Genomic DNA, 25,221 nt, shown 5'->3' with positions numbered 1-25,221 from the left:
GCACACAAACACACATGTGAGCAGAGTCGGGCAGGAATATCCATGCAGTCTGAGGCAGCTGCAGGGCTTGGGGGTGGTGACCCAGCTTCCCTCGGCCTGAACACGCAGCTCTCAGACCCACCAGGGCCCGGGCTGAAGCCAAGGACCAGAGGCCTAAGGGGGATGGGCCTGTGACCAGAGGACCAGGAGGGCAGCAGTGAGCAGGTGGCACCCACGGATGCCAACACCAGCAGTGTCCCCCAGCTTGGGGGGGCGTCATCTGTGAGCGGTAGCATGGGCTCTGCACTGGGACCCCGGGGACCAGCAGCCCTCGGGAGCTCAGACGGCTGAGCCTTGGCTTCCACCACCACTGCACTGGGACCAGAATGCCCCTTGCCTGGGAGCCCAGGCCTGCTCTGGGTCTGCTCCCGCGCCAGGCCCTTCAGGGGAAAACGGCCACTCTGGGAATGAGGGGCACAGAGCACGTTCTTCATCTCTGTCGTTCCCTCTACCATCTGGTAAGGGGCACTGCCCACCAGGCCCAGAATGGAGACACACCAGCCCTAACCCTCACTGCCACCTGCTCATGGCCTGAAACGCTGCCCCGTCCCACAGACGGAGCCTGAGCCGGCCAGGTGCCCGAGGACGCAGGGGTCACAGCCGGCCAGCTGGACTCGGAGGCCTGTCCCCGCTCAGGCCACCCTAACCCCCTGCTCTGAGGCTGGCCAGCACATGTCACTGGCAGGACTGGGAGGAAGGCGTCAGGCTGGGCCTTTCCTGAGACAGCGGTAGGCCAGGAGAGCCCCGCCCGGGACACGACCGTATGAACGGGGCGCCTGTGTCTGCAGTCACACGGCTCTGCCTCACGTCACGTTTGTCCCCCTGGCGCACAGCGACTCAGGACTGCCCAAGTGACCCCGGGATGGGGCTGCTGCAGGAGTGCGTGACCATCAGGGGACGGGAGGGGACAGGAGAGACCAGGTCGCTGCAGGGGCACTCAGCGGCTCTCCTTGAAGGGAATGCCCTCACAGCCATTGCTCAATAAGCCAGGATCGGCAAACACGTCCCATAAAGGGACACACGGCAAACATGTGGGCTTTGCAGGCCACCCAGCCTCTGCCACTGTGGACACGACTCGACTCTGCCGTGTGAGCAGGACTGCCACCCCCTCGCGTGAAGGATGAGCGTGGCTGGCTGCCCATCCAGCTTTGTCCGTGGACAGGCAGGGGCCCGCGGGCCCTGTGGACCTCGGGCCTAGACTTTCCAGGGCATTAGTTCTCAAACGATCCCAAGGACTGGCCTCGTGCACTAGGTCCAGGGGGACCGGGGTGGGCTGGGGACTCTGCATGTCTAACGAGTTCTCAGGGCACAGTCTGAGAGCACCGGACTAGAAAATGCCGGGGAGGAAGAACCTCCCACGAGCTATGAGATCCTGACATGTCACTGTGCTTCTCTGAGCCTCAGTGTTCCTGTCTGTAAAATGGGAATGAGAACACATCTCACAGAACGCTGATGGCACTGCCCAAGGTGCAGGAGGGCCCGCGGGTGGGGGCAGGAATCCCGCGGGGGCGTGCCCTCGCCCACCCTTCCTTCCCAAGAGGCTGGGCCCTTGGAGGGCGGAGCCGGCATCCTCACCGTGCTGTGCTGGGGACAGGCTGGGTCCCCAACCAGACGGAGCCCCACGGTCCCAGCAGGGAATGGACAGTGTGGGGCATGGTCCCACCCCAACTCAGAAACTGGCCTGAGAGGCATCAGGACGGGCCAGGCCCTGGGTCTGGAGAACTTGGGGGGCACCAGCTTGGGGCAGCGGAGGGAGGGCCACAAGCTGGATGAGGGGCACAGAGCCGCGAGCGGGGAGCAGCAACTGCTGTTTTGGAAGGGACAGGCCAGGCAGCTTTTCTGGACACAGAGGGGCCCGCAAAGCCCCTGGGTGCTGATCCCTGCACAGCAAGGCTGCTGGGTCGTCCGGGGCGCGACTCTGCACAGCCTGGTCAGAGCCGGGGGCGCCGGGAAGACGCAGCGCCCGGGTGTGGGGTCCCCTGGGCGGGAATGCCCGGCGGTGTGAGCTGCTGGGCCTGCGAGGCCCTGCCCGCCGTCCAGCAGGGGGACGCGCAGATGTGGGGTGTCCACCTGGAGCCTGGGCACCGGGTCAACCTCTGGGGAGTCTCCCCTCCCTGGCCTCTCCGGGTCTGGGACACAGGGGGTGGAGAACCAGCAGTCCAGCCCAATGCTGCCCCCTGCTGGCAGCCATCCTTCTGTTCCACAACTGGACTCAAAGGGCCTGCATGAAGGGGCCCCCAAAGGCCTCAGGCCGTGCTGGGGAGGAAAGCCACGAGAAGGTGCAGGGTCTGTGGAGGGGTGGTCCTGAGCACCTAGACACGGGACACAGGACCTGGGGGGAGGACCCGCCGATCACACAGGCAAGTGTGGCAGACAGTGTCCAGCTGGGGCCGGGAGGCCGTGCAGAGGAGTGTGGGGAGGGGCGCATTCGGGGGCTGCCCCCCCATCAGCGGGGACCTTGGGTCAGGGGCCCACTGCCCACAGCCCAGCCGGAGTGGAGTCTCTGAGCCACCGTGTGGCCGGCGCCTGAGCCGGCAGGCCCTGACCCAGGTCGCGGGGCTTCTTGCGGTCGGGTCAGCAGCTGTGTCAGACCCAGACCCCTGGGCACCGGCTGTGCATTGCCGCTGGCTCGTGGCCTGGCCGGGGCGTGGGGGCGCGGGGGGCGCGGGGGGCGCAAGGGCTCACCGCCCGATGTAGGGGCCGAGGGCCTGGAAGGAAGCCGTGTTTCTTGCCAGCCTGTTATCCAGCTCCAAACGCCCGTCCTCAATGAAACCTTGGAGAGATGGACCCCAGGAGTTGGCAGGAGGGGAGGAACCCCTAGCGGGTGGGGGTGGGGACGGAGGGGGGCACCCCCAGCCCCCACGGCAAGGGGCCTGGTGGGCCGTGTCCACTTTCTCGCCCCTCTGTGGGAGGGCCTCACCCCTCCCCTCGCCAGGGCCAGGGTGCTGACAAGGTCTACAGCTGATGGAAGATTTAGCGCATGACCAGGCTCTGCCAGGACGGTCACCAACGTCCCCTCAGGCGGCCCGGACACCTGCCTTGGTATCGTCCTCATTATCTCCCCTTTAGGGAGAAGAAGCCGAACCCTGCCCCTCGGGGGCAGGGGTCCCCTTTGCCACTGGCCAGGCCGGTGGTCGCTCGCGGCCCGGGCCCCAGCCCTACCTCGGGGCTTGCTGTCGTAGTGGCCTCTTGGGCTGACGCTCTGTCGCCGCTCCCAGTCGGGGCTCCACGGCAGAGTCCCGCCATCCAGGAAGCAGGTAGGAGGGACCAGTGTCCTGGCCGGCAAGTCTGCCCAGTCCCAGGGGGCCCCTCTGCTCCTGTTGGGCACCAGGCCTCCAGAGCAGACCGGGGCTGTGGGCACGGTGCTGGGGCGTGAGAGCGACAGGTCTGAGACCGGGTCCCCGAGAGTGTCCGGTGCCTCCGACCTGTGCAGCTTGGCTGTGAGGATGTCAATCCGTTGCTTCAGGACGTTGGCCATGGTCTCCAGCGCCTGTAGCCGGGCCTCCTTGTGGCGGAAGTGCAGGGGCCCCGGTGTGCCCAGGTGCTCGCTCTCCTCGGGGTCCAGGTAGATGCACACGCCTGGGCGCGGGGGCCGGCTGGTCAGGTCCTGGAGCTTCCGCATGGGGGCACCATCCCAGCCGTCCTGGGGGCCGTCCACCTCTAGAGTCTCAGTGCGATTCAAGGCTCTGTTCAAACACAGGCAGAAGCTGCAGGGAGAGAGGGCAGAGGGGGTCAGGTCCGGCGCATGCGTCCTCTGCTGCGTGTTCAAAACACGTGTGTGCAGGGGTGAGCCTAGCGCAGCTTCTTTGAAGGAGCGCGTCCATTTACAGTGACTGTCTCTGGCCGGAGGGGTGGCTACGGGCCTCTATGCATGCAACAGGGACCACACACGGCCTGAGAAAGACCGAGTTCTGGGGTTTAACACCAAGAGCCTGGGCGACAAGAGAAAAAAAGAGCTCAACCAAAGTATTTCAAGATGCACAACTTGTGTGCATGGAAGGACACAGTCAACAGAGAAGGTGGCCTCCAGGAGGGGGGACATGATGGCAAACCCCAGATCTCATAAGGGTCAATGCCCAGACGTATGAGGAACACCTACAACTCAGCAACAACAAAAACACCACTTTTCCATAAAAAGGAAGGAATCCTGACACTGGCCACAACGTGGATGAACCTGAGAATGAGGGACCAGTCCCCAACGATGGACTCCCAGGAGGCCCGAGAGGAGTCAGATCCACACACATGGGGAGCAGGAGTGGGGGCGGGGGGATGGGAAGGAGGTTTAACAGGACAAAGTCCAGTGTGAGAAGATGACCACGTGCTGGGGACGGACAGAGGGTACGGTGCACAGCAGTGTGAACGCACGGACTGGCACTTAAAAGCAGTGAAGATGGTCAATCCATGTTATGTGTACTTCCCTACAATGTCTTTAAAATGTGGAGGGAGAGGGATGCCTGGGTGGCTCAGCCAGTGAAGCGTCTGTCTTCGGCTCAGGTCGTGGTCTCGGGGTCCTGTGATCGAGCCCCGCGTCGGGCTCCCTGCTCGGCGGGGAGCCTGCTTCTCCCTCTGCCTCTGCCCCTGCCCCCTGCTTATGCTCTCTCTGTCTCTCTCGGTCAAATAAACAAATACAATCTTCAAAAAAATAAAATACATAATCGTGAAAACAACGAAAACAAAAGAGAACAAAACAGAAAAGGAGTGTTGGCAGAGCACGGAGAGGCCGGCATCCTCCTCCGTTGCTGGGCGGGGGGATGCAAAATGATGCAGCCGGTGGGAAAACCACCTGACAGCTCCCCAAAAGTGAAACGCAAACTTCCCCTGTAGAGGTGCCCGGCGAATCCACTCCCACGTCCGTCACACGAGGTGGGTATTCAAACCATTCATTCACTGCAGCCCAGAGGGGGTGGCCCAGATGTCCACCAGCCGGCCGATGGACACAGCGTGTGGGGTGTCGTACCCCACAGTGTGACACTGTGGAGTCTTATTTGGCCGTGAAGAAGGAAGGAAGACCTGACAGCCACTGCAGCAAGGATGAACCCGGGGAACACACCCCAAGGAAGAAGCCAGACCCCAACGGCCACATCTGCGGGACTCCACTCATGGGAACGGTCCCCGCAGATGCCTCTGCGGAGGCAGAACGCAGGCGGGCTGCTGGGGAGCTGCTGAAGGGTATGGGGTTTGCTTCTGGGGTGCTGAAATGTTCTGTGAGCAGAGCGGGGGATGGCTCGATGCCCCTGCATCGAGCACTGTAAATGTGCTGTGGGAAGCGGCGCCCCCCGTGATCACCCGCTCTGGGCAGAGGGAGCCCCACCTAGCAACGGCAGCCCCCACCGGCCTACCCACCTGCCCGGGGCCTCCTGGTCCCCCAGCACCATGCCGGAGGTCACCTTGCTCCACTCCAACACAGGCGACCCCAGGCTCCCAGGAGCTTCCAGGCCCTAAAGCAGAGGAGAGCACAGTGAGACCTCCGTCCCGGCCGGAAGACCCCGAGACGGCTCTCTTAGCCCCAGGACTAGCCCTGCCCTCTAGAGGGGCTCAGGCTGGACCCCATGGGGGCCCCCTCTCTAGGGCTGGGGCAGAGGCAGTGGGTCCCTCCTCCACCAGCCCCGGGGAGGCAGGCATCTGGGGCTGCCAGGAGCTCAGGGGCTGAGCTGGCCGGCACCGCGTCCTCACCCGGGCCCAGCTCCTACCCTGGACGGCGCACAATGCGGGAAAAAGGTCACAATGCCGGGGTTCGTCTGGGAGACCACAGGGACGGCTTTGCCGAGGACGGCCTCCCGCTGCTTCCTGTAGACTTCCTGCAGCCTCTGGTTCTTCAGCTCGAGCGCCCGCACGGCCGAGGCCTTCTCCTCCAGGGCCTGCCGCCGCCGTGCCAACGTCTTCTGGCGCATGAACTCCCGCAGCGCCTCGGTGCTGTAGCGGTGGCCCAGGGCCCCCCGGGGCTTCGGGCAGGGTGGTGGCACCCACTCCTCGTCCTCCTTCCCCGGGGCACCCCTGGCGGGCCTCAGCCAGCCGTGCTCCACTCCGGAGGGCGGCAGGAGGGAGCCTCTGTCCTTGCACGGGGTGCTAGCGCCCTGCGTGAAGGAGGCGCTCTGGGACCGCTGGCCAGAAGGGCTCCAGGGTCTTCGGGCGGGGCTCTCCCAGTCTTCATGAGTGGCCCAGGTCCGCGGGGGCCTGGAGGCCTGCCCGGCCGAGGCGCTCCAGGGCCGCTGCGGCAGGGAGGTCAGCCTCTCAGGGGGGCTCCCGGGCCTCTGGAAGGAGGGGTTCCGTCCTGGGGCCACTCCGGTCCACTGGGGATAGGACTCCCACCCAGCCAGGGTGCTCCAGCGATGCCCAGTGGGGAAGCTGCCAGGCCTCTCTAAGGAGGAGCGCCTCCCCTCCATCCCTGCTTGAGGACTCTTGGAGAAGGAGCCCCGCACGTCTGGGGTGCTCCAGGGGCCCCACTGCCTCCTCCCCGCCGGGTCCTGCAGCCACAGCTTTGACCGCCCCAGCTCTGGCCCTCCCCTGGAGTGGCGGTGCCGGGCCAGCTCCAGCCCGGCCTGGATTTGCTGGCGGAGGTCTCTAAGGACGGCCATAGCGTTTTGGATGGTCATGGGCTGGTCGCAGGAAGCCAGGTTGGGTGCGTTGGCAGAGAGCTGCAGGTCACCTCGGAAGGAGGCTGGACTGGGCATCCGGGGGCAGACAGGGGAGCTCTCGGCAGCTCCAACTCTCTTGCTATCTCCTGCAGAGACAGGTGGTCACAGGTGTCAGGAGCCGTGGGGGCCCAGGAGGAGCAGAGCCCGCTCCCTGCCCCAGGCACCCTCAGCCCTGCTCCCAGGGAGCTCGCCCCTTGGCCCTTACAGGCATCATGGACTTGGACACTGCACCTCTGGGTGTGGGTGCCTCATATGGGTGACTCGACCTGGCACAGAGCCACCCACTCCGGACTTGGTGGAAACAGCACGACTGGGTGACGTGTGTCTCCTAGCGGAGCCCCTGCCGCTCCCATCCTGCATTCCCTACCATGGGAAAGCCTAGGTGGCCGTGCCCTGCCTCCCAGGAGCCTAAAACATGTCTCTCAGGGGCAGAAAACCTTTCTTTGGCTTTTAAATATAATGCTTTCTCCAAGTCCCGTCTGATGGCAGATCTGGAGGGCGTTGGACAGGCCGCTGGGGAGAGGTTGCTCCTGCACCCGACGCCACCGCCTTCCCCTCCGCGCCCACCCCCTGATGCCCCAGCAGAGCAGGGAGGAGCACAGGCCGGGGTGCCAGCTACCTAATTCCGCGGTAGGGGCCTGGTCTCTTGAGGGAGCCTTGCTCTGGAGCCCGGGGAGGGCGGGACGGGGCCCAAGCAGGGCCCTCACCAGGGCTGGTCCTTTCCTCCAGGCGTAAACACCAACCAACTCAGAATCTTAAACAGAGAAAACGCACACACAGCGGAGCGGCCGGGGCCTTCCGAATGCGGGCCCAGACGAGGAGGTCTTTGGCCCCGGGGAGCCCACGGAGACTGCGTCACACGCTCCCAGAGGAGCTGGGGCGAGCCTCAGCCAGTGGCCAGCAAGAGGCAGGGCCGAGTCCCAGGATGACCCTGGCCGGTGACCTGACTTCTCTGACCCTGGGTAAACGGGGTAATAAAACCCGCTCCCCATGGCTTTGCCTGTAAAACCAAGGCCACGGGCCCAGGTGCACTGCACATCCTAGGTCAACGCCAGCCCACACTAGCAAGGACCGTAGTCATGAGGAGCTGCGAGTGGGAGGCTAATGCTACGCTGGCCTCTGCCCTGAGCCGGGGAAGGTCTTTGCTTTCTTGCTGCTGAGGCTCCGCCTACGAGGGGTCCCAGGGAGCACGGACACAAGCGCCCACCGCCTCCCAGCCACCAATGAGCTTTTGTTAACAAACGTTGTCGCATAAGAAACGTCATTTATCAAAGCTCTTACTTCATAATCCCAGATTACGCCCTCCAAATGCCAACACCAGCCCCACGGTCACTACAAACCAGGTTGCTGGCGGAGGCCAGAGCACCGGCCAAGCTTTAGCTCACGCACACACACGCAGACACAGAGACCCCCGCATAGACTCAGACACACGCATACGCACACACGCATACAGACACACAGACACACAGACACACACTGCATCTCCCCCAGGGCCAGCCCTGGGCAGGAAACTGGACCTCCCGGGCCAAGACCTGTCCTGCCTCCCACAAAGGGCCTTGTTTTTGCCAAGCAAGGGGCCTTACAGCAGGGACCATGCAGAAAGCCGACCCCTCGGGGCAGGCAGCCAACAGGGTCAGAGACCCCCACCACCGCCCAGACCCGGAGATAGTCACAGGCTGGAGCAGCGGCCCCAGGAAGGGGAGGGGGCTGCACAAAGCCACGCCCTTCATAGGCCACGCCTGTAGGAAGGACCTCGGCCGCTCCCCAAAGCCGAGGCCCCTGGGACACGACCCAAGGCTACACCACCTTGCAGTCTTGCCCTCCAGGACCTGTCCCCAAGGCCACCCCTCCACAAGCCACACCCCTCCAGCGAGGGCCCCTGAGGCCACGCCCTCCCACACCAGGCGCCTGGGACACCTGCAGGTAAGAGCCCGTCTAACTCTGGCTCTGTCGATGACTAGCTATGGGCCTTGGGGAGTGACTTTACTTGGTTTCCCCATCTGTGAGCACCGCCCCACGGGACCACAAACATGAAAGTGGTCACTCACTGCAGGGCTCGGGCCGGGAGGTGTCAGGATTCTGCTGGCTCCAGGCAGAGTCAAAGGCCAGGGCTGAGGCCGGCACTGCCCAGCTGGACACACTGGGGTCTTGAAAGGCACCAGTGGGGTTGGGCTCCCCAGCAAGGCTCCTCCGCCCTGGTCCCCCGACACGGCTGAACTGCACAAAATTGCCAACGTGGCTCCCTCCCTGGGGATACCACGCAGGGATTCTCCCCCTGCCCCCCGCCCCGGGCGAGAGGGCTGCCCGATGGCCAGGCCCCTCCATCACCGGTCGCTCATCCCCCATTAGCCCGCCAGAGGGGTCCGGGTCAATAAATGGGTCCTGATGGGCACATTTTTTTCTTCTGCCGAGCAGTTTAATGGCAATTAATTTTTTTACGAGAGGATTTTTAATCTGTGGAAATGGATGAAGTCCCCAAGTGCCCTGTCAGAGCCCCAGGGCCGACCTAATCTATGATAAAAAATGCAAAGTGAGGTGCTATAATCTGAAATTAAATATTGGGCTTCATTTTCCGTCGGCCCGGATGGATGAATATTTTATAACTATTGCGATTTAATTTTTTGTTAACTACAGCAAATTCCTAATTCATCCAATTCCCAAGTCCTGTGGCTCTGACCTCTGACCCCAAGCTCATCTCTCCTTAGCCCAGCTGTGACTTGGTCACTGACAGAAACTAATGGTCAAGTCCGTCAGGGTGACACGGTGGTTACGATGATGGATGCAGCCTGTGGCAAGCCCTCTGACCCAGTGTCGGGCAGAAAGCAGGTCATTTGTCAAGCGAGCCATTAAAATAAAGCTGAGGGGTAGGAGGAGACAACGATGCAGAAAACTGTGATATCTCGTGCCTTTTCCGTGGGCCTTCTGGAACCTTCTCCGTGGCTCCCAGCATCCCTCACTGTCAGGTTCGAGTGGAGGTTCTCTCTCCTCTCCTGTTGCTTCCTACCCTTGCTGAATAGATGTGTCTGCCCCAGCGGCCTGCGCTGCCCGCCTCCCTCAAGGGGCCCTGAAGCCAGCGTGGGGGAGGGAGACGGTCATGGTCCCGCCGAAGCCGGCGCTGCCCCCGGCGGAGGTGGTGGGCCTGAAGGCGCGGAGCAGAAAGACGGCGCCGGGCACGGGCAGAGCATGCGCCGCTGGGCTCTCTCGGGTGAGCCGCACAGGCCTGGAGCTCGCTCGCCCGCGTGGGCCTCTGTGAGCCTCAGCATCCCCACCTACAGGATGGGGGCCAGCCCGTCTGCGGCGGAGGAGGGCCGTGAGGGTGGCCGAGCTGGGGTCCGGGGCGTGCAGCTGCTCCGCACTGACCCCCCTGGGGAACAGTGCCACCTCGTTCCCCACACACCACGCGGGGCCCTCCTGGGGACTGCTGGCTCCGGGGCAAGGGCGCGGCCACAAACCTATCCGGGCTGGACAGCTGGGTCTCCGCCGGACGCCGCCACCCCACCACCCGCCCAGGCCCCAGGGGAGAGACGCCCCGAGTAGAAATTCCTCCGGGACCTCAAGCCCGCCACCGTCCCCACATCTTCCTCGGACTCTCCTGGGACATGGTCGGCCAACGCGCCCCCTGCGTGACGGCTCCATGTCCCCAAAGGGCTGGGAGACCGTGGACACGAGGCCAAAGGCCTTTGCTGCAACCAGGGCCTCAGTGAAGCAGGTGTTGTGGGTTTGCTGCTGGGGTCCAAATCCCAAACCAGGCAGATAGGGAAAGCCCTCCCTCCTGCAGAACCCCCCGCTGCTGAAGGCCGCTGCACGGCGGCTCCCCGGGAATGGCACAGACGCGCAGCAGACACATCTGTCCACCGGACCCTCGCAGCCGCCCTCCATCACTGCTGCGTCTTCACACGTGCGCGCAGGCTATAAATGTGTGTGAAGGCACGGTGAGTGAGCGGCCCTGTGTGCTTGGAGACCTTCGCAGTCTGGGGGCTCGGGGCTTTTGTGGGCTTTCCGTCCATCATGGGGGGTGGGCCCCCAGGGTCTGCGGTTCCCCGAGATGCGGACGCCAGCGCTGCCCTTCCCCCGTGCCCTGCAGACCCACCCCCCCTGCCCAAGCCCCTGCCGATCCCAGGTCCCCAGGCCCACAGCAGCCCAGGCCTCTGCTGTCCCCGGCACCAGAAACCATGCGCCAGAAAGCCGCGTGCCCACCTGGTGAGCTGGGTCACAGACGTTTACCCCCAGGACATGTCGTGGCCCCAAATGGGCAGACCTTACCTTTGTCTTTGGCGGCTCTTCTGGGGATGGGTGATCTGGGGGCCTTCTCCCTTTTGCAAGGACTACTTTGCATCCTTCTGGCTTTCTCCCGTGGAACTTCAGGGAGGGGAGAGGAGGAGGGAAGGTGAGCAGTCACATTCACGGGGATAGCCACGCTCGTGGACCCGGGCTCCTATGGAGCAAAGCACCTGTCCTGCCTGCTCCCTGGGTCTGTGCCAGAGCGGGTGGCCGAGTGCAGGGCCAGAGGGACACCCTGGACTGCCTGCCCCCCAGCAGGCCTGGGCCCGCCACACCCTCCTTCCGGGGCCCTGACTGGTCACAACTTCCCGGAGTGCCTGGGGCCGAGAGCCCCTGAGGACAGGAATGGCCTCCCAGCTGGGTCTGCCCTGCCCATCTCAGGCTGACCTGCAGCCCTTGTGTTGACTCAATGGGCTGTCAGGGAGCAGTGGCCAGCCAGGCTGGACAGGGGCCCAGCGGGGGGAGGTGGGATCAGAGTGAGGACCACAGGGGCTTTACATGGTGGGGTCCACCTGGCTGGACAGGAGGGGACATGGAGACCCCAAGGGGGTGGAGGTTGTCCGAGTCCCTTGGCAAGCACAGTGGGCCGGCAGGAGGGGACTAGCTTCCCGAGGCCCAGTGCTGTTTGGCCTCGGTGTCTCTGTCCACGGCCGGGGTGCAGCTGTGTTTGGGGAGCACCAAGAAGCCCACCAGCCAGTGCCGTGTGAGCAGGGCCAGCGGCGCTTGGAAAAGCCTGGCCCAAAAGGACTCTCCAGGCCTGGGCCGGTCCCTCCATCCTCGCTGCCTGGAACCTGCTGGCAGGAAGGGCCTCCAGCACCCTAATTCTGTAAGATCCACTGACACGAGGCCCTAGAGGAGTCAGACCCACAGACAAGGAGAGGGGGGCGGGGGCCAGGGGAGGGGACAGGTCTGTGTGTGACACAGAGCTCAGTCTGGGAAGATGACCATGTTATGGGGACAGACAGAGGGACGGCTGCACAACGGTGTGAACTCACGGACGCCCCTGAGCTGTGCACTTACTAGTGGTGAAGGTGGTAAATCTTATGTGTACCTTACCATAATTTAGACCTAGGCCCTGCCCCAAGCCTGCCTCCAGAGGGTTCTAACAGGAAGGATGAGACGTGGCGGTCAAGAATGGTGACCGATGACACTAGATGCTGTTGAGTCCCCGAGCGACTAGCGGCCAAATCCTGACCTTGGCTGAGGAGCCCCAGTGGCCTCCGTGGGGTGGGGGTGCTCGGGGACCTGAGGCCGTTGGGGTCCCCATGGGTGGAGGAGGAGAAGGGCAGGGTGATCGCGGTGAGCCACAGTGGGCCTGGGCACCTGGGTGGGGAGCGGCTTCCGCCCACGGCCAGGCCAGAGCTGGACGCTGCCGCCTGGGCTCGGACCGGCAGGCCCCTTGGCCCCGGCCTGCATCTGACTCCGCTCACACACCCAGCTGGGGCGGGACACGCGCCCGAAAGGTACCTGCGGCTGGTGCCCCAGGGGTCCCAGTCACATATTGACCCGACCTGACCTGCCTGGTGCCACTGCTGCCCCCTGGCCCCCCAAAGACCCCAGCAGCCTCAGGCATCCCGGGCAGCCTGACTTCTGCTCCCGAGCCCGTCCCCTTGCCCCACTCCGGGGCCTCCAAAACCTTGCTGGAATGAGGCTGCCCTTCTAGACTAGAGAGACGTCCTCCTCCCCGCTCCCCATCCTGCAAACAGTACTGGACTGCCAAAGCCCAAACCCACTGGGGCTCTCTGCTTAAAACCCTCCAAAGCAGTTCCCAGTGCCCATGGCCAGCAGTGCAATCCAGACTCTTTAAATGCTACCGCTCTCTGGCCCCCAAGCATGGCTCCTGTCTGCCTCTCCAACCTCACCCCTCCTATCTGTTGAGTGAAGGAGGAAGCCAAACCTTCCCTCAGCCCCTGGCCCCTTCCCACTGGCAAGAAGTCTGCCTACCCATGACCGAGCCCTTGGCACCTCCCAGGCCGGGGAAAGGCTCAGCCAGGCCCTGTGGCTGGTATGTGTCCACACAGTAAAGACGTCACCCATTCTGTGCAGGAGACCCCCTGCCCTTTGAGCCCCGGGCTGCCTTGCAGGGCCTGCCCACATTCCTTCCCTGAGGGGGAAGCAGAGGTTTAGAGGAGGTCCCGTTCTGGAGAATGGCAGGCCGGGTCCAAATCTGTGCCTAGCCCTTTCGTGGCGGGGGCCCTCTCTACTGTCCTCGTCTGAGTGGGATCATACTAGCGCCTGTCATATAGAGGGAGGGAAGCCGCAGTGTCCAGAACCGAGACGCGCTGACCGCCGCCTGAGGGTCCGGGCTGGGCTGCCAGGATGGCCAGCCGTGCAGCCCCTCACCTGAGGCCTGGCGCCGGGGCACCCCGGACGGCTCGCACCCCTGGCCGGGGATTGCCTTGTCTTCCACTCCACATGGAGCCACACTCAGGGCGCCTAAGCCTGGAGAGGAGCGAAAGGGGGCATCGTGAGGACAGCTTCCGGGAGGGGTTTCCAGGACAAGGCCCCCATGTAGCAGCCACTCAATAGCCTCCAAAACAGCACCTTTGACGGAGGCCCCAGGCCTGAGTGCCTCCCACGGGGCTGGAGGGGGGTTCATCGGCTTCCTGGCCTTCCTCCGGGGCTCTGACTTGGAGGCTCTGTAGAGGCGCGAGGCGCTGGACGGTGCGGAGGTGCCCAGGGAGGCGCAGCTGGCCTGCCACTGGGCCTGGGCCCGGATCTTGTCCCGCAGCTGCTCCAGCCGCGGGTTGCTCTCTCTGGGCTGCCGCCGGGGCCCCAGCACCTGGGGGGGCCTCTCCTTCCAGGGCCCGGGGGGAGATGTGCAGGACTCGTGGCCCCCAGAGGAGCCAGAGAGGCGGCCTGATGACACCGAGCTGTCCCCATCCTTGGCCTCCTCGCCTTCCGACCACACCGGGTGGCTGTGGACCTTCCCCCGGGCGCCTAGCTGCTCAGTGTGGTCGGACCAGGCCACGTGCGGAGCTCCCTGCAGGTCACCTGGCTGCTGGGAGGGCCTGGGCCACCTCAGGGCAGCCATGGCGTCATCCTCAGCCACAGGCGGACGGAGCCCGGATTCCCTGGGGACAGAGAAGCAGCCCATGAGTCTGGTGTGGAGACCTGGCTGTGCTGAGCAGAACATCTCAGACTGTGCGCCCCCCAGTACCCCTCCTGCTCCCTCACTCTCCTGTCTCAGGATGCCCATGACCGAGAAAGGTGCCGGGGGGCCAAGAAAACGCCCCCAGGCATGCCCCCTCTCCGATCGCTACCTCGAGCCTTGCAGGCAGTCACCACCATCAGCACAACTGACAGATGGGGAGACTGAGGCTCCGGAGAAGGCACGCAGCGGGGCACGCTGGCCCCCAAGTCCTCCGTCGTCACGCTGACCCGGATGCCCTCCCGGGGAAGGAGGCTGTCCCTCACAGGTCCCCGCCTGGCCCAGTGGGCAGGCACAGACACGTGCAGCCGCACAAACACTAGCTGGGTTGGCTCTAGCCCCTCAGGTGGCGGGTCTGCCCAGGGCCCTGAGGAGCCAGAGTGAGACGGGGCAGCGCCTCTGGTTATCTTTGGGGTGGGGCAGGATCATTTCTCCTGGGCCGGCAGCCAGCATCCCCATGAGCAAGGTCGACATGGCCACAGGGCCAGGTCGGGGGCAGAGCCCAGTGAGCTCCCAGTCACCACCTGCCTGGGGTCAGAAGGTGCTTTCACGGGGCAGCCCGCCGGCCTGCAGCCCGGTGTCCATCCTTGCTCAGGATGGGCTGGCCACTGCCGGCTGGTCACGGCCTAGCCCAGTCCCCTGGCCCACGATGGAAACCCTCAGGATAGTCGTGGAAACTGGGTGGGCATGGTGGGCTGCCGGGCTCTGGGCTCGCAACGGCCTGGGGGGCCTTCCTAACGAGCTGCCCCGCAGCAGGGTGGGAGAGAATTCTGGGCGGCCTGTGACAGCATAATAACCCCATTGTCACTCAGCGACAGAGCCGAGGCCTTCGACTCCTGCTGGGGCCATGGACAGGCCCCCCACCATCCTCCCAGGGCATGGGAGCCTATAGCTGTGTGTGTGGTGAGTGGACTGGCCAGGGCTGGGGGCGGGCTCAGCCAGAGCCAGGGGGCCCAGTGCAGGGCTGGGGGCAGAGGTGGGGCTTGACCCCAGGCTCAAGCTTCAATTCCGGACGGGGTCAGCCTGGGGGCCCCGGGAGAGAGGAGCCAGCCCGGACATGGTCCCAGCAGCTGGATGAGAGGTTCAGTGCTCCAGCCCGATGCCCACTGGGAACCATCTCCCAGGCCGCTGCCTTTGGCTCCTCGGGGTTGGTAAGGGGAAGCGGGCCCTGGCTTCTCATCTCTCCCTGGCAAATGCTCAGGGCACCCTTTGGCCCACGGACATACTAGCTGAAGATGCCTGAGCCCCAGGAGCCCCAGGCCTGCCTCCTTGGCCCTGCCCTCCTCAGAGAGCACCCCAGCCTGGTCCACCTGCAGTGGGGTCCTGTCACCTTCTCGCCGACCCTGGCAGGGCAGTATGGTGGGAAGGACTCGGACTCTGCAGTCAGCTGGCTCTGAGCTTGGCATGGTCCCCCGAGGAGGAGAGCTGCCCCTAGCCAGCTGAGTAACCTTGGGTGACCAGAGACCCCACCCTGCCCTGCCTCTGGGTATTGTGAGCTTCTGGTGAGTTCACTCCAGCAGGAGGGCGCTAAGCAGGGCAGCCCGTGTTCATGAGCAGTGGGATGGCTGAGCTGGCTATGAACCCTTCGTTTTCAGGATGCCCTAGAGAAAGGGGGTTTGCAGCAAAAGAGCTCCTAATTCCAGGCAGAATGGAGAGCCTCTATGAGGCTTATTCTAAGAGCCTGATCTGGGAACCGGGGATGCCTGGAGCCAGCTGCCACTGGGACAGGACACGGGGCGGGGCCCTGAGCCCAACGGGGTCCTGGTCATAGGGACATGGCCCCACATTCAGCCACCAGCAGGAGAGAAGAGTCACCCCAGGGACAGGCCCTGCCTGGAATGTGAGGTGCTGCCCCTTCAACCCCAACAACCCACTTCTCCTGCAGTTGGGATGAGGGGAGGATGCATGTGCCTCAGACCACAGAGCCAGCAGAATCCCAAATCCAGCCTTTGGCCCCAGGGCCCTCAACCACACCTGGTAGCCTAGACTGATGACACAGCTCTGCAGGCGGGTCCCCTTGCCAGTGGCACCGAGGCCACCATCCAGCTCTGGCCAGGAGTCCAGCCCTGCCCCAGCTTGCCTGCCCCACTGCGGACGTCGCCTGGTGAGGCCAAAATGCAGTGGGTCCCACCCCATGTTTCTTTATGGGATGTTTGTGAGGGGTCGGCATGGCAGAGGGCTGCCCCTGGGGTTTGGGAAAGCAGGCCCTTCCAGGAGAGCCACAGGGCACACGCGTGTTCCCGTGACGTGTTGGGGATACATGGGGCCTGCAGACGGCTTCTGCTACATGGGGGCTGGCAAGCTCGGGGGACATCACCAGGGGGTGACCACGGTGTCCCCCACACCACCCTTAGAGGCTAGACAACCGAGGAGACTCCCAGAGACAGCTTAGCCTTCCCTAGTTCACAGAGAGGCTCCCCATTCTGGAGCAGAACCCCCTGCAGCCTCCACTGAAGGACCCCGCGGTCACTGCAGCCCCCGGGCCTCCGCTGAAGGACCCCGCCTTGGCCAGGCCCTGGGGAGCCTACATCGGCTAAGGTCCTGGGGCGCATTCTCCCCAGCGTCCACCTGACGTCCTCAAGGACAGCGGGAGAGGGTCATCCTGAGCCGCGGCGGCCGGAGCCAAGCCCGCGTCTCTCTGGAGGTCAGCTGGTGGCCCCGGTTTCCCACGAGCAGGAAAGTGGTGGGTCCAGAGCCGTGGCCCTCCGCAGGAAGCAGCTGTTTCATAAACACGACAGAACAGCCGGCTGCCATACACCAGAGTCGATAAAAGCAAAATCGTGAAACGAGTGTGTGACGGTGTAAATAACCCCAGCGTCGCAGCAGCCCCGTGAGCTGTGATAAGCCCAGAGCCCCCTCCCTCTCCTCCCGCTCCACTGGCCGCACCCCGCAGGCCTGCTTTACCAGCCCCCCTCCAGACCAGCTCCCAATCGGGAGACGGGCTAGGCCCCAAGGCCTCTCCCTGCCCAGGACCCTCGGTGGACCCCTGGCCCCAGCCCCCTGGCACCTGCTGGGGCGACCACAGCTCTGTGAGCCAGGCCCCGGCCAGGGCCCCAAGCAGCAGTGTGGGTACCAGAGGCCACAGCGTGGGGTGGGGAGCACCCGCACACAGGTCAGGCCCCCGCATCTCTACCCTAAGCAGAGGTAGGCCCAGCTGGAGGCTCCCCTGGCTGTGGCATGCACCCCCATCTTGACCCACCCCCCGCCTCCTCGCTGGCTCACAACCTACAAATGCCACCCCCACTGTGTCCTGGTGCCCACTCCTCTGCCCCCACCACGGGGGACTGGGGACAGCGGGGGGCCGGGCTGGCTCCCTGCCAGAGCCCCCAGCACGGCAAGGCCCTGTGTGGTTTTGTCTCCCTGGCAGCGGTCCTGTGGCCCAGGGTCCCGGCAGGGTCAGAAGCGGGGGCGGGTGGGGAGGGCCACAAGGGTGGGCTTCTTGGCCTGAGGCTTACTGTGGAGAGCAAGCTAAGCCTCCGCACGCCCCCCTGCCCGGCCCCTCGACATCCCAGGGGCCCGCTGCTGAGCTCAGGCAGGTCATTTGCTCATCAGTGAAGTGGGAAGAGCACCAGCCCCCACCTGGTAAGGTTTCTTCTTTGAGGGTCAGAGACACAGGGAACACAGAGGGCTCACGGGGTGGGGGGTAGCCTGGGGAGGCGGCTGACCGAGGAAGGAAAGCCAGCACACCTCTGCCCTCCCCCAGCCCACCCCGGAGCCTGGACCGCCAGCCCAGGTCCACACCACTGGCCCGTTCCGTGAGGCATCTGCCCAGTGCAGCCAGAAACCGGCTCACCAGGGCCCCTGCCCCTTGCCCCAGGGGGGTGGGGGGCAGGGGGGGCCTACCCACAGCGCCCACAGCCCACTGCACGGTGCAGACCACGCTACTGTCCTGGCCCGGGCACTGCGGGGCTGCTCCCATGGCCTGGGCTGCCTGGAGGGGTGGGGGCCTTCCTCCAGGAGCAGCTTCTCACGGCTCGTCGCCCGGGCCCCCAGCCCCAAGCAGGTCGAGCAGGCTTGCGGACAGAGTCCGTGGACCGCGAAGGAGAAGGGCCCACCGTGCCCACAGCCCCGGGCCCCAGGGTTTGAGAGCAGAGACCTTGCCAGCCCCGCAGCTCGCACGGGCCTGGACGTGGCCGTGACACCGCTCAGCCTCCCGCTCAGACCCAGCCCCGGGCATTCGGTGGTCCCTCAGCGAGCACGCCCGAACCGGCCTGTACCCAGACCAGTCTGCAGCCGCCTGTACCCAGACCAGTCTGCAGCCGCCACACGCCCTGCCCGCACGCCGCCCAGCACCACGGGCCGGGGCGGGGGCTCGGAGGTCCAAAAGGAAGCACTTGGGAGGCTGACCCGGGCTCGGGTCATATCTGGGGAAATGATATGCAGGTGACAAGAGCGTCTGTCATATTGGGCCCTGCTGCACAAAAGCACACGCCTCCCGTCTGGTACACACCGGACAGACACACGGCACGCATGCACACGCGTGCACACCGCCCAGGTCTGCGGAGCGGAGCAAGCAGGGCCGGCCTGGGCTGCCGAAGGCTCTGTGTGGGAGTCTGGCCAGGGCGGTGTCCCCCAGTCTCTGCCGCCCACTTTGCCCCAACAGCCCCAGTGTCTCCACAGCCGCTCCCCAGAAGCTGATGGACTCCTGGAAGCTGGTCGGGCCCCCAGGGTGGCAGATGCGAGGGCGGGGACAAGGTGACACAGGGCCAGCGATTTGGGAAGACAGTTGGCCGTTGGGAGGAGGGCGCCATCAGGGAAGCCAGATGGAAGCCCTGGTGGGCGAGGTGGGGCAGAGATAAACCCCGCAGACCGGCCTCGAGCAGCGGGCTCTGCGGGCAGAGGAATGAAATGAAGGCTGTCCACACCCCCATGGCCTCTCGGCTCTGGCAAACCCCCCACCCCCGGCTACACAACCAAGACCCATGGCACCGCCGCCCATGAAACCCACTGCGCAGGGGACCCCGGAGCCACCATCCACTGCTGCCAAGAGGGTCTCACGGCCACACCCACAGAGAGGTCAGAAGGGAGCTCCGCCGGCCCCCAGGCCCTGCCACCTCCTCGTCCCCCCGCCCCGCACGGCCACCCTCAGGCCCGCTGGGTCACTTGTGGAGACCGCTTGGGGCACCTGCCAGGGGCCAGGCCCTGCGCCCAGGGCGTTCCCCAGGCAACCTGGGGCTCCTCCCCAAGCCGTGAGGAGGGCATTGTCACCTTGCCCACAGTCACACAACACAGAATAGACACCTGCCCTCAGCACCACCTCCTCCAAACCGGGAGCGAGCAGAGTAGACCGGGGACTCTGAGAAAGGACACCCCAGGGACCAAAACCATCTTCACACAGCTCAGAACAGTTAACTCAGGGCCAGGGGTCTCCTACCGCTGCCTCACCCTGCAACTGCACTCCTGGATGGGAGCCCTCCAGCAGGACCGGACGGCCTGAGGGGCCCTTTGTCCAGGGAGTTAGCTGGACGGGGTCCAGGCTGAGCCAGCCTCATTGTCAGATGATGGCCTTGCCAGGTGGAACCAATGCAGAACCACCCATCAGCCCAATCCGGGCGCTGGAAGAGTATTTATCACCCCCCGTACACACGGGGAAACTGAGGCACAGTTCATCAGGGGAGAGTCTAGGGCTGGCCTTACAGCAGCACCAGGGCCCAGAGGCAGGGCAGCTCGGGGGGTAGGGCTCGTGGGCATCGCACGCCCGGGCAGCCTGGCTTTGCCCCCGAGGAGCCCCCAAGCCCCCAGAGGCAGCCCCCAGGCAGGAAGACCCCTCCTCAGGCAGGACAGAGAAGGATGGCTACCCTGCACTCAGCCATGTCCATGGAAGAAGGAAAAGCTGTCCCCTTCCCAACCCGCCCGTGCCCCCACGCACCCTCCCCCAGGGTCCTGGGGCAGGCCAGCCGGGCTCAGGTAGGGCCCCCCAGGGTACTCACCAGCTGGCAGGCCCCAGACCTCCGTCTGCGGGGAGGGCGCCAGGCGGGGACCGTGGCTCGAAGGCCCGCTGCCAGCAGAGCACAGACACGGGGCACTCTCACCTCCAGGTGCGCGGGAGGTCGGGCAGGAGGCTGGGACGCCTGCCCTGATGTTGCCAGAGAAACCCAGGCGTCCATCGTGCAGGCTCCTCCTCCGGGCTGGCTTCCGGGAACCCGGTGGGGGCGGGGGAGCAGAGCCTCACCTGCACATCCAGCCCACCTGGGCAGGGGACACACACCCGGGGCGCTCGTCCCCATGGCAGTGGGGGCAGGGCAGGAGGCGGGCAGGAGGCAGGTACGCTCTGGCAGGAAAGGAGGATCTCCAGAGCGGTCCAGAGCCGCTCCCTCTCAGCCCTCCTCCCCTGCTTTCTTTCTCTCTCTGCCCCCCAGGGACCACCCGGGGCTCCGGCGGTGCAGTCTGGCAGCTAGGAGCCGGGGGTGGGGGGGTGGGCCTGGAGGCAGACAGGGCCACCTGGCCCTTCAGAAGCACAGTGTCGGGGGTGGGGGTGGGATGGCTGAGACCCTTCAGGCTTCGAGACAGCGGGGAGGTGCCCAGTAGGGGGAGGCGGGAGGAGGCAGAGCCACTGGGAAGTCCAGTTACCAAACTCAAAACCTGAGAGTCTCCTGCCTCCTTGGAGCAGGTGCGGCTCCGGGAGGGCCCCCCGGGTACTCACCTTGGCAGTGGAGGGACAGGAGGGTCTTGGGGGACCCTGGCCGTGCATTCTGTGCCTGGACCTGCGTGTGGGTCTTGGGCTTTGGTCGTTTGGCTAAGATCTGTGCCCGCACCCACCGTCCTTATGCAAGGTTTTCAACTGCAGGTGCATGTCGGTGTGTGGTCGAGGCTGTGCTGCCCACACCCCTTCCCAGCTCCAAACTCGCACCTGCAGGGGCCCGGGGAGCCTGGGAGTCCCGGGGCCAGGCGGGCCCCCTGATGGGAGTCAGGGTCCTCCCCAGTGCAGCTGACATGGCGCCTTCTCTCCGTCATGGCCAGGGGACCCAGCCCCCCGTGGAGGTCCCCCAACCCTTGCCGTCCCTACCACCCCCCTACTCCCAGAAGCTAGGTCTTTCCCTCCCAAACAAACTCTAGTAAAAGTCTCCTTGCAAAAGATTCCTCTTGGTGTTCAGGAAATTCGGGTTTGGGGGCAGAGAAACTCAGAGCAGCCTGGTCTCTTAGAATCTGAGGGGTACACCTGCCCCCCAGAAGCGGTATGGGGGCAGCAGCCCCTCGGCCCTGGGGAGTTGCTGGGCACTGTCCTAAAAGATCCAGGCACTTGGTAAGGCCACCTTGGCCCACAGCTGGGCCTGCCAGGCAAGACCACGCCAGGGGGCAGCTGCATCCTGGGGCCTGAGGGTTGGGAGGGCCATGACCCCGCCTTCCTGACCAAGCTCTGCACACTGGCTGGGCCGCCTCAGCCACCACAGCCCAGAGATACCTGGCACCTGGAGGCAGGCGGTGGGTACCAGAAGGGACACACACACAGGCGGCCTTTGTCTGTGGATGTCCATGGCAACAGGGCAAGTCCAGCTGGCCTGAGGTGGCCGAGTTTTGTTACACAGCCCGAGCTGACTGAGACACATGCCTTCTAAAGTATAAGTCCTAGTGTGCAGCTGGGCCGCGAGCCCAATCCTGGGCCTGGCACCGAGCACGGCCATCGCGAGCTGAGTCTGGCCGGGCCACCCGGGCAGCCCGCGTGAGACGTAAGAGTCTCAGGCAGAGCCGTGCTTGAGCCCGCGGTCCAGGCCCCACGGCACCCACCGCTGTGGCACAGAGCCCTCAGCCTGGCCCTCCGGGGAGCCGGCACAGCCAGGCAGCTGAGCGGGGAGGGTGTGCCGAGCTTGGGTGCCGGATGGCCCCTGGGAGTCAAGCAGGAGCAGGTATGGCGGCACGTCCCTCTAGCTTTGCCCCTGGCCACCCTTTGTGTGCAAGAGAGATGGCCGGAGGGCAGTGGCGGGTGGCCTCCCGGCCGGGTAGAACCTCAAAAGGAAAGGAGGTCTGGGCAGAGGCCCGTGGTGTGCGTGCAATGCACGAAGGTCTCCCTCTCCCTCAGTTTCCTGCCCACCAGCCAGCACCGGCCGAGAAGCGACCTGAAGCTGCTCAGACGCGGCCCTGCCCTGCCAGCTGGGGTCACCAGCTGCCTCGGTGCTGGCCTGGGGGGCAGTGGCCACATTGGCAGAGAGGGAGGCCACCTGTGGGCCCAGCACTGTGAACTCTTAGGGAGCAAGGTGGGTCAGCTTCCCTGCCTCCAAACGCCCAGCCTGCCAGCACCCAGGGCGGCGCTGAGCCCCTGAGCTGGGCACCAGGCGACTCCGCTGAGCCCCTTCGTTCCGAAGGACAGAGGCTCCTCCTCACAGGAGGGGGCTCAGGGCCTCAGCCAGCACCACCCCCTGGGGTTGCAGGCGTCCAACCCTCCAGCACAGGATCCCCTGTGACACCGCACCCACTCTCATCACAGCAAGGGAGGGCACAGCCGGAAGTGTCCGCCGGGCCAGACCCCCGCGAGGGAGGGCGCCTCGCCCAGGATCTCCTCGTGGGGCTGCGTCCCCAGCAGGAAGAACAGCTGGGCCTGGGGACCGAGGGCTGGGATCAAGGTCTCCCTCAGCCAGGGCCCCGCAGGCCCGGCCACACGGCAGTCTTCCCTGCCATCCGACAGGTGCCGGCCCCTGATGCACGTCGTGCACCCCAAACTCTGCCTTGGCCTCCGAGTCCGGAGAACCCGACCTGACACAGGTGGGGCCAAGATCAAACTGGTCACTCTGAGGGACGGGCGGGCTGTGCACTCCAAACCTTTGGGGCTGGCCAGACCCTGAGAAGACCCCTCCATTCTCCGGCTTGGGAGGATGCGGAAGGAGGGGGCTCTGGAGGCACCCCCATTCCCTGGCTCTCTGCCTCTATAGGGTGGGGGGCCCTCAGTCCGGACCTCCAGCTGTGGGGTGTCGCCTCCAGAATCCAGCCTCCCTGTCAGCTGCTTCCCTCCCTCTCCTGTCCTCTGTCCTTATGAGCTTATAACTTAACAAAGAAACTCATTACTGTCATTTCAATGGGGCTTCCAAGGGGATCAAAAGTAAATGCATGTGGTTGTTTGTCCCCAGTGGGTCCTCTCCCTAATTTCCCAATCAGCCTGGCTCTGAGCTCTGACCAGTCCCACAGGGAGAGGGAGGGACCCTGGAAGCCTGGGGTCCTGTGTCTGGGGAGGGAGGCCAAGGACTGGTCTCTCCTTCCTTCCTTCTGCTTCTCTTCTCGACTGTTTTGGGCCAGACGCTCTTTCCGGAAATGTCCGTGCTCCCTTCTCTGGAGGCTTGCAGTTTGGGGGACCAGAGTGGTAGGATGCCAGATGCCTTTGGGGCTGGGGCCTCCCTAGGGCCTCATGTGGACACCTGCTTTGCTACACGAAGCAGCTGCCCCCCGCCCCCCTCCGTGTACGGCAATCATTGCCCCTAGATGGATTAGGGACACTGATGCAGGGGCCCCACACCACGCGGTGCACAGCGTCTCCAGCATCCCTCCCTCTCCTGCAGATCTGACCAGATGATTTGGAAATTAGGGAAAGGACCTGCTGTCCTTCTCCCAGGGCAACTGGGAAGAATCAAGCTGTGAAAAGAACCCCACCCTGAGGCCACAGAGGGCTGGAGAGGAGGCAGCCTGGCTGAGCTTCCGGCATAACCCGTGGGAGGAGGGGCCGCGAGGATGCAGGGTTTCCATGGCAACTGTAGCTGCGGGGAACCACAGGGCAGAGGCCCAGGGAACAGACCCCATGTGGGCGAGGGTGAGGGGGGTCAGGTGGGGGCCAGCAGGAGGTGTGGTCCCCCTCTGGTGCTTTCCTTGGGCTTCCTCTCTGCTGCTGGACAGACGGCCGGACATTGCAGGGGGACCCCACTGAGGCCGGCTCCTCCTGGCTGCCTTCCCAGCCGCCTGCCGCAAGTCCAGGCGTAGGTCTTGCTGACACAGGGAAGGGGTGCTCGGTGCTTCTTGAGATCGTCTGTGGTAGCTGCCCCCAGTCCCACTGTGCCCCGGAGAGCGGGCTGCCTCCTTGCTCGGCCCCAAGTCCTGTGCCCTCCACAGCTGCCCACCCTGCTTCCTCGTGCCAGGCGAGCCTGGCATGGCATCCTGCCCGCTGCCTTCCCTGAGCCCCCATCCTCACTGTGTAGTGGCCACGGGCCCCCTGAGCACCCCTCCGTTCTCCCCCCCAGCCCCGTGCCGCTGGAACATGCCACCCCTCCAGCCTGCCTGGCTGCCCAGGGCATGGGTGGGGGTGACCGCGTGTGAGGGCAGAGGAAGGGCTGAAACTGGGGTCCTTCTTCCTTGACACCTGGCAGTAGGTGGGGCCTTCAGAGAGTCTGGCTTCCACAGAGAGGCAGGTGCAAGTGTGCGTGGGGGGCTCCCGCAGCACTGAGGGGTCCCACGGGACCAGGCTTCCTCCTGGCTCTGTGACCACACCCCAGATGTGGCAGGTGGCACGCAGGTGGTGAGCGCCCAGCACTCAAGGGCCAAGGCTGGGGGGTGGAGGTGGAGAGGAGGTGGGTACCAAGGGTGGAGGCCCCTCCTGCAGGCCCACTGCAGCCACTTTTCCAGGTTCCCAGCTAGCAGGCCGGCCCAGTCCCTCAGGCTGGTGGCCTCAGAGGCCCCCAGCCCCCTCTGGTCTTGCTGCCAAATGGAGCACCTGGGCCAGAGAGGCAGGCAAACGCCTAGCTCACTGGCCCCACACACGCAGTCTGTGCCCTAAGAGGGCCCTGCGTCTGCCCAGACCCCTGGGCCAGGCAGGAGGGGTCAGGCCAGGCGGTGGGAGAAGGTCAGTGCAGGAACGAGTTTCCCAGTGACAGCTGTCCCTTGCTGAGGGTGCGATGTGTTCTAGGCCCAGGCCAAGGGCAGCACTGTACCCTCCAGGCTTCCGTTTGAGAGAGGAGAGACACCCAGGGAAGGGCTGGGGCCCCAGCTTGTGAGTCACCGAGCTGGGCCTGGGCCCGCTTCCCAGCTTGTCCCCTGCTCCGGGGGCAACGTCCGCACGGGCCTGGGGCCTCCCAAGCTCCACACTGTCCCTGCATTCGAGACAGGCAGGGTCCCCGCGGACAGAGGTTTTCTCCCTCCCCGGGGAGCCCAGGTGCTCGGCTTCCATGGGACGGGGGGGCAAGGGGGCAGCAGAGTGTCCAC

General features: G+C 65.0%; 1 protein-coding gene across 1 annotated transcript in view; it reads right to left on the bottom strand.

Moving 5' to 3' along the window:
* Positions 1 to 18,025, bottom strand: part of CCDC187 (coiled-coil domain containing 187) — a 37,638-nt gene extending 19,613 nt beyond the window's left edge. The window contains exons 1-10 of the mRNA XM_035016559.1: positions 17,950 to 18,025; positions 14,260 to 14,473; positions 13,500 to 14,029; positions 13,299 to 13,397; positions 10,938 to 11,033; positions 7,294 to 7,428; positions 5,730 to 6,760; positions 5,383 to 5,477; positions 3,202 to 3,746; positions 2,725 to 2,812 (exon numbers count right to left, since the gene is read on the bottom strand). Coding sequence (XP_034872450.1) covers positions 2,725 to 2,812; positions 3,202 to 3,746; positions 5,383 to 5,477; positions 5,730 to 6,760; positions 7,294 to 7,428; positions 10,938 to 11,033; positions 13,299 to 13,397; positions 13,500 to 14,029; positions 14,260 to 14,473; positions 17,950 to 18,025 — 2,909 coding nt within the window. The remainder of the gene's footprint in view (positions 1 to 2,724; positions 2,813 to 3,201; positions 3,747 to 5,382; positions 5,478 to 5,729; positions 6,761 to 7,293; positions 7,429 to 10,937; positions 11,034 to 13,298; positions 13,398 to 13,499; positions 14,030 to 14,259; positions 14,474 to 17,949) is intronic.
* Positions 18,026 to 25,221: the final 7,196 nt, after the last annotated feature.

The sequence above is a fragment of the Mirounga leonina genome, unplaced genomic scaffold (genome assembly GCF_011800145.1).
Source record: "Mirounga leonina isolate KUSES-001 unplaced genomic scaffold, KU_Mleo_1.0 Mir_170, whole genome shotgun sequence".
Classification (NCBI taxonomy): Eukaryota; Metazoa; Chordata; class Mammalia; order Carnivora; family Phocidae; genus Mirounga; species Mirounga leonina.
This window is presented reverse-complemented; position numbering and strand designations above follow the sequence as displayed.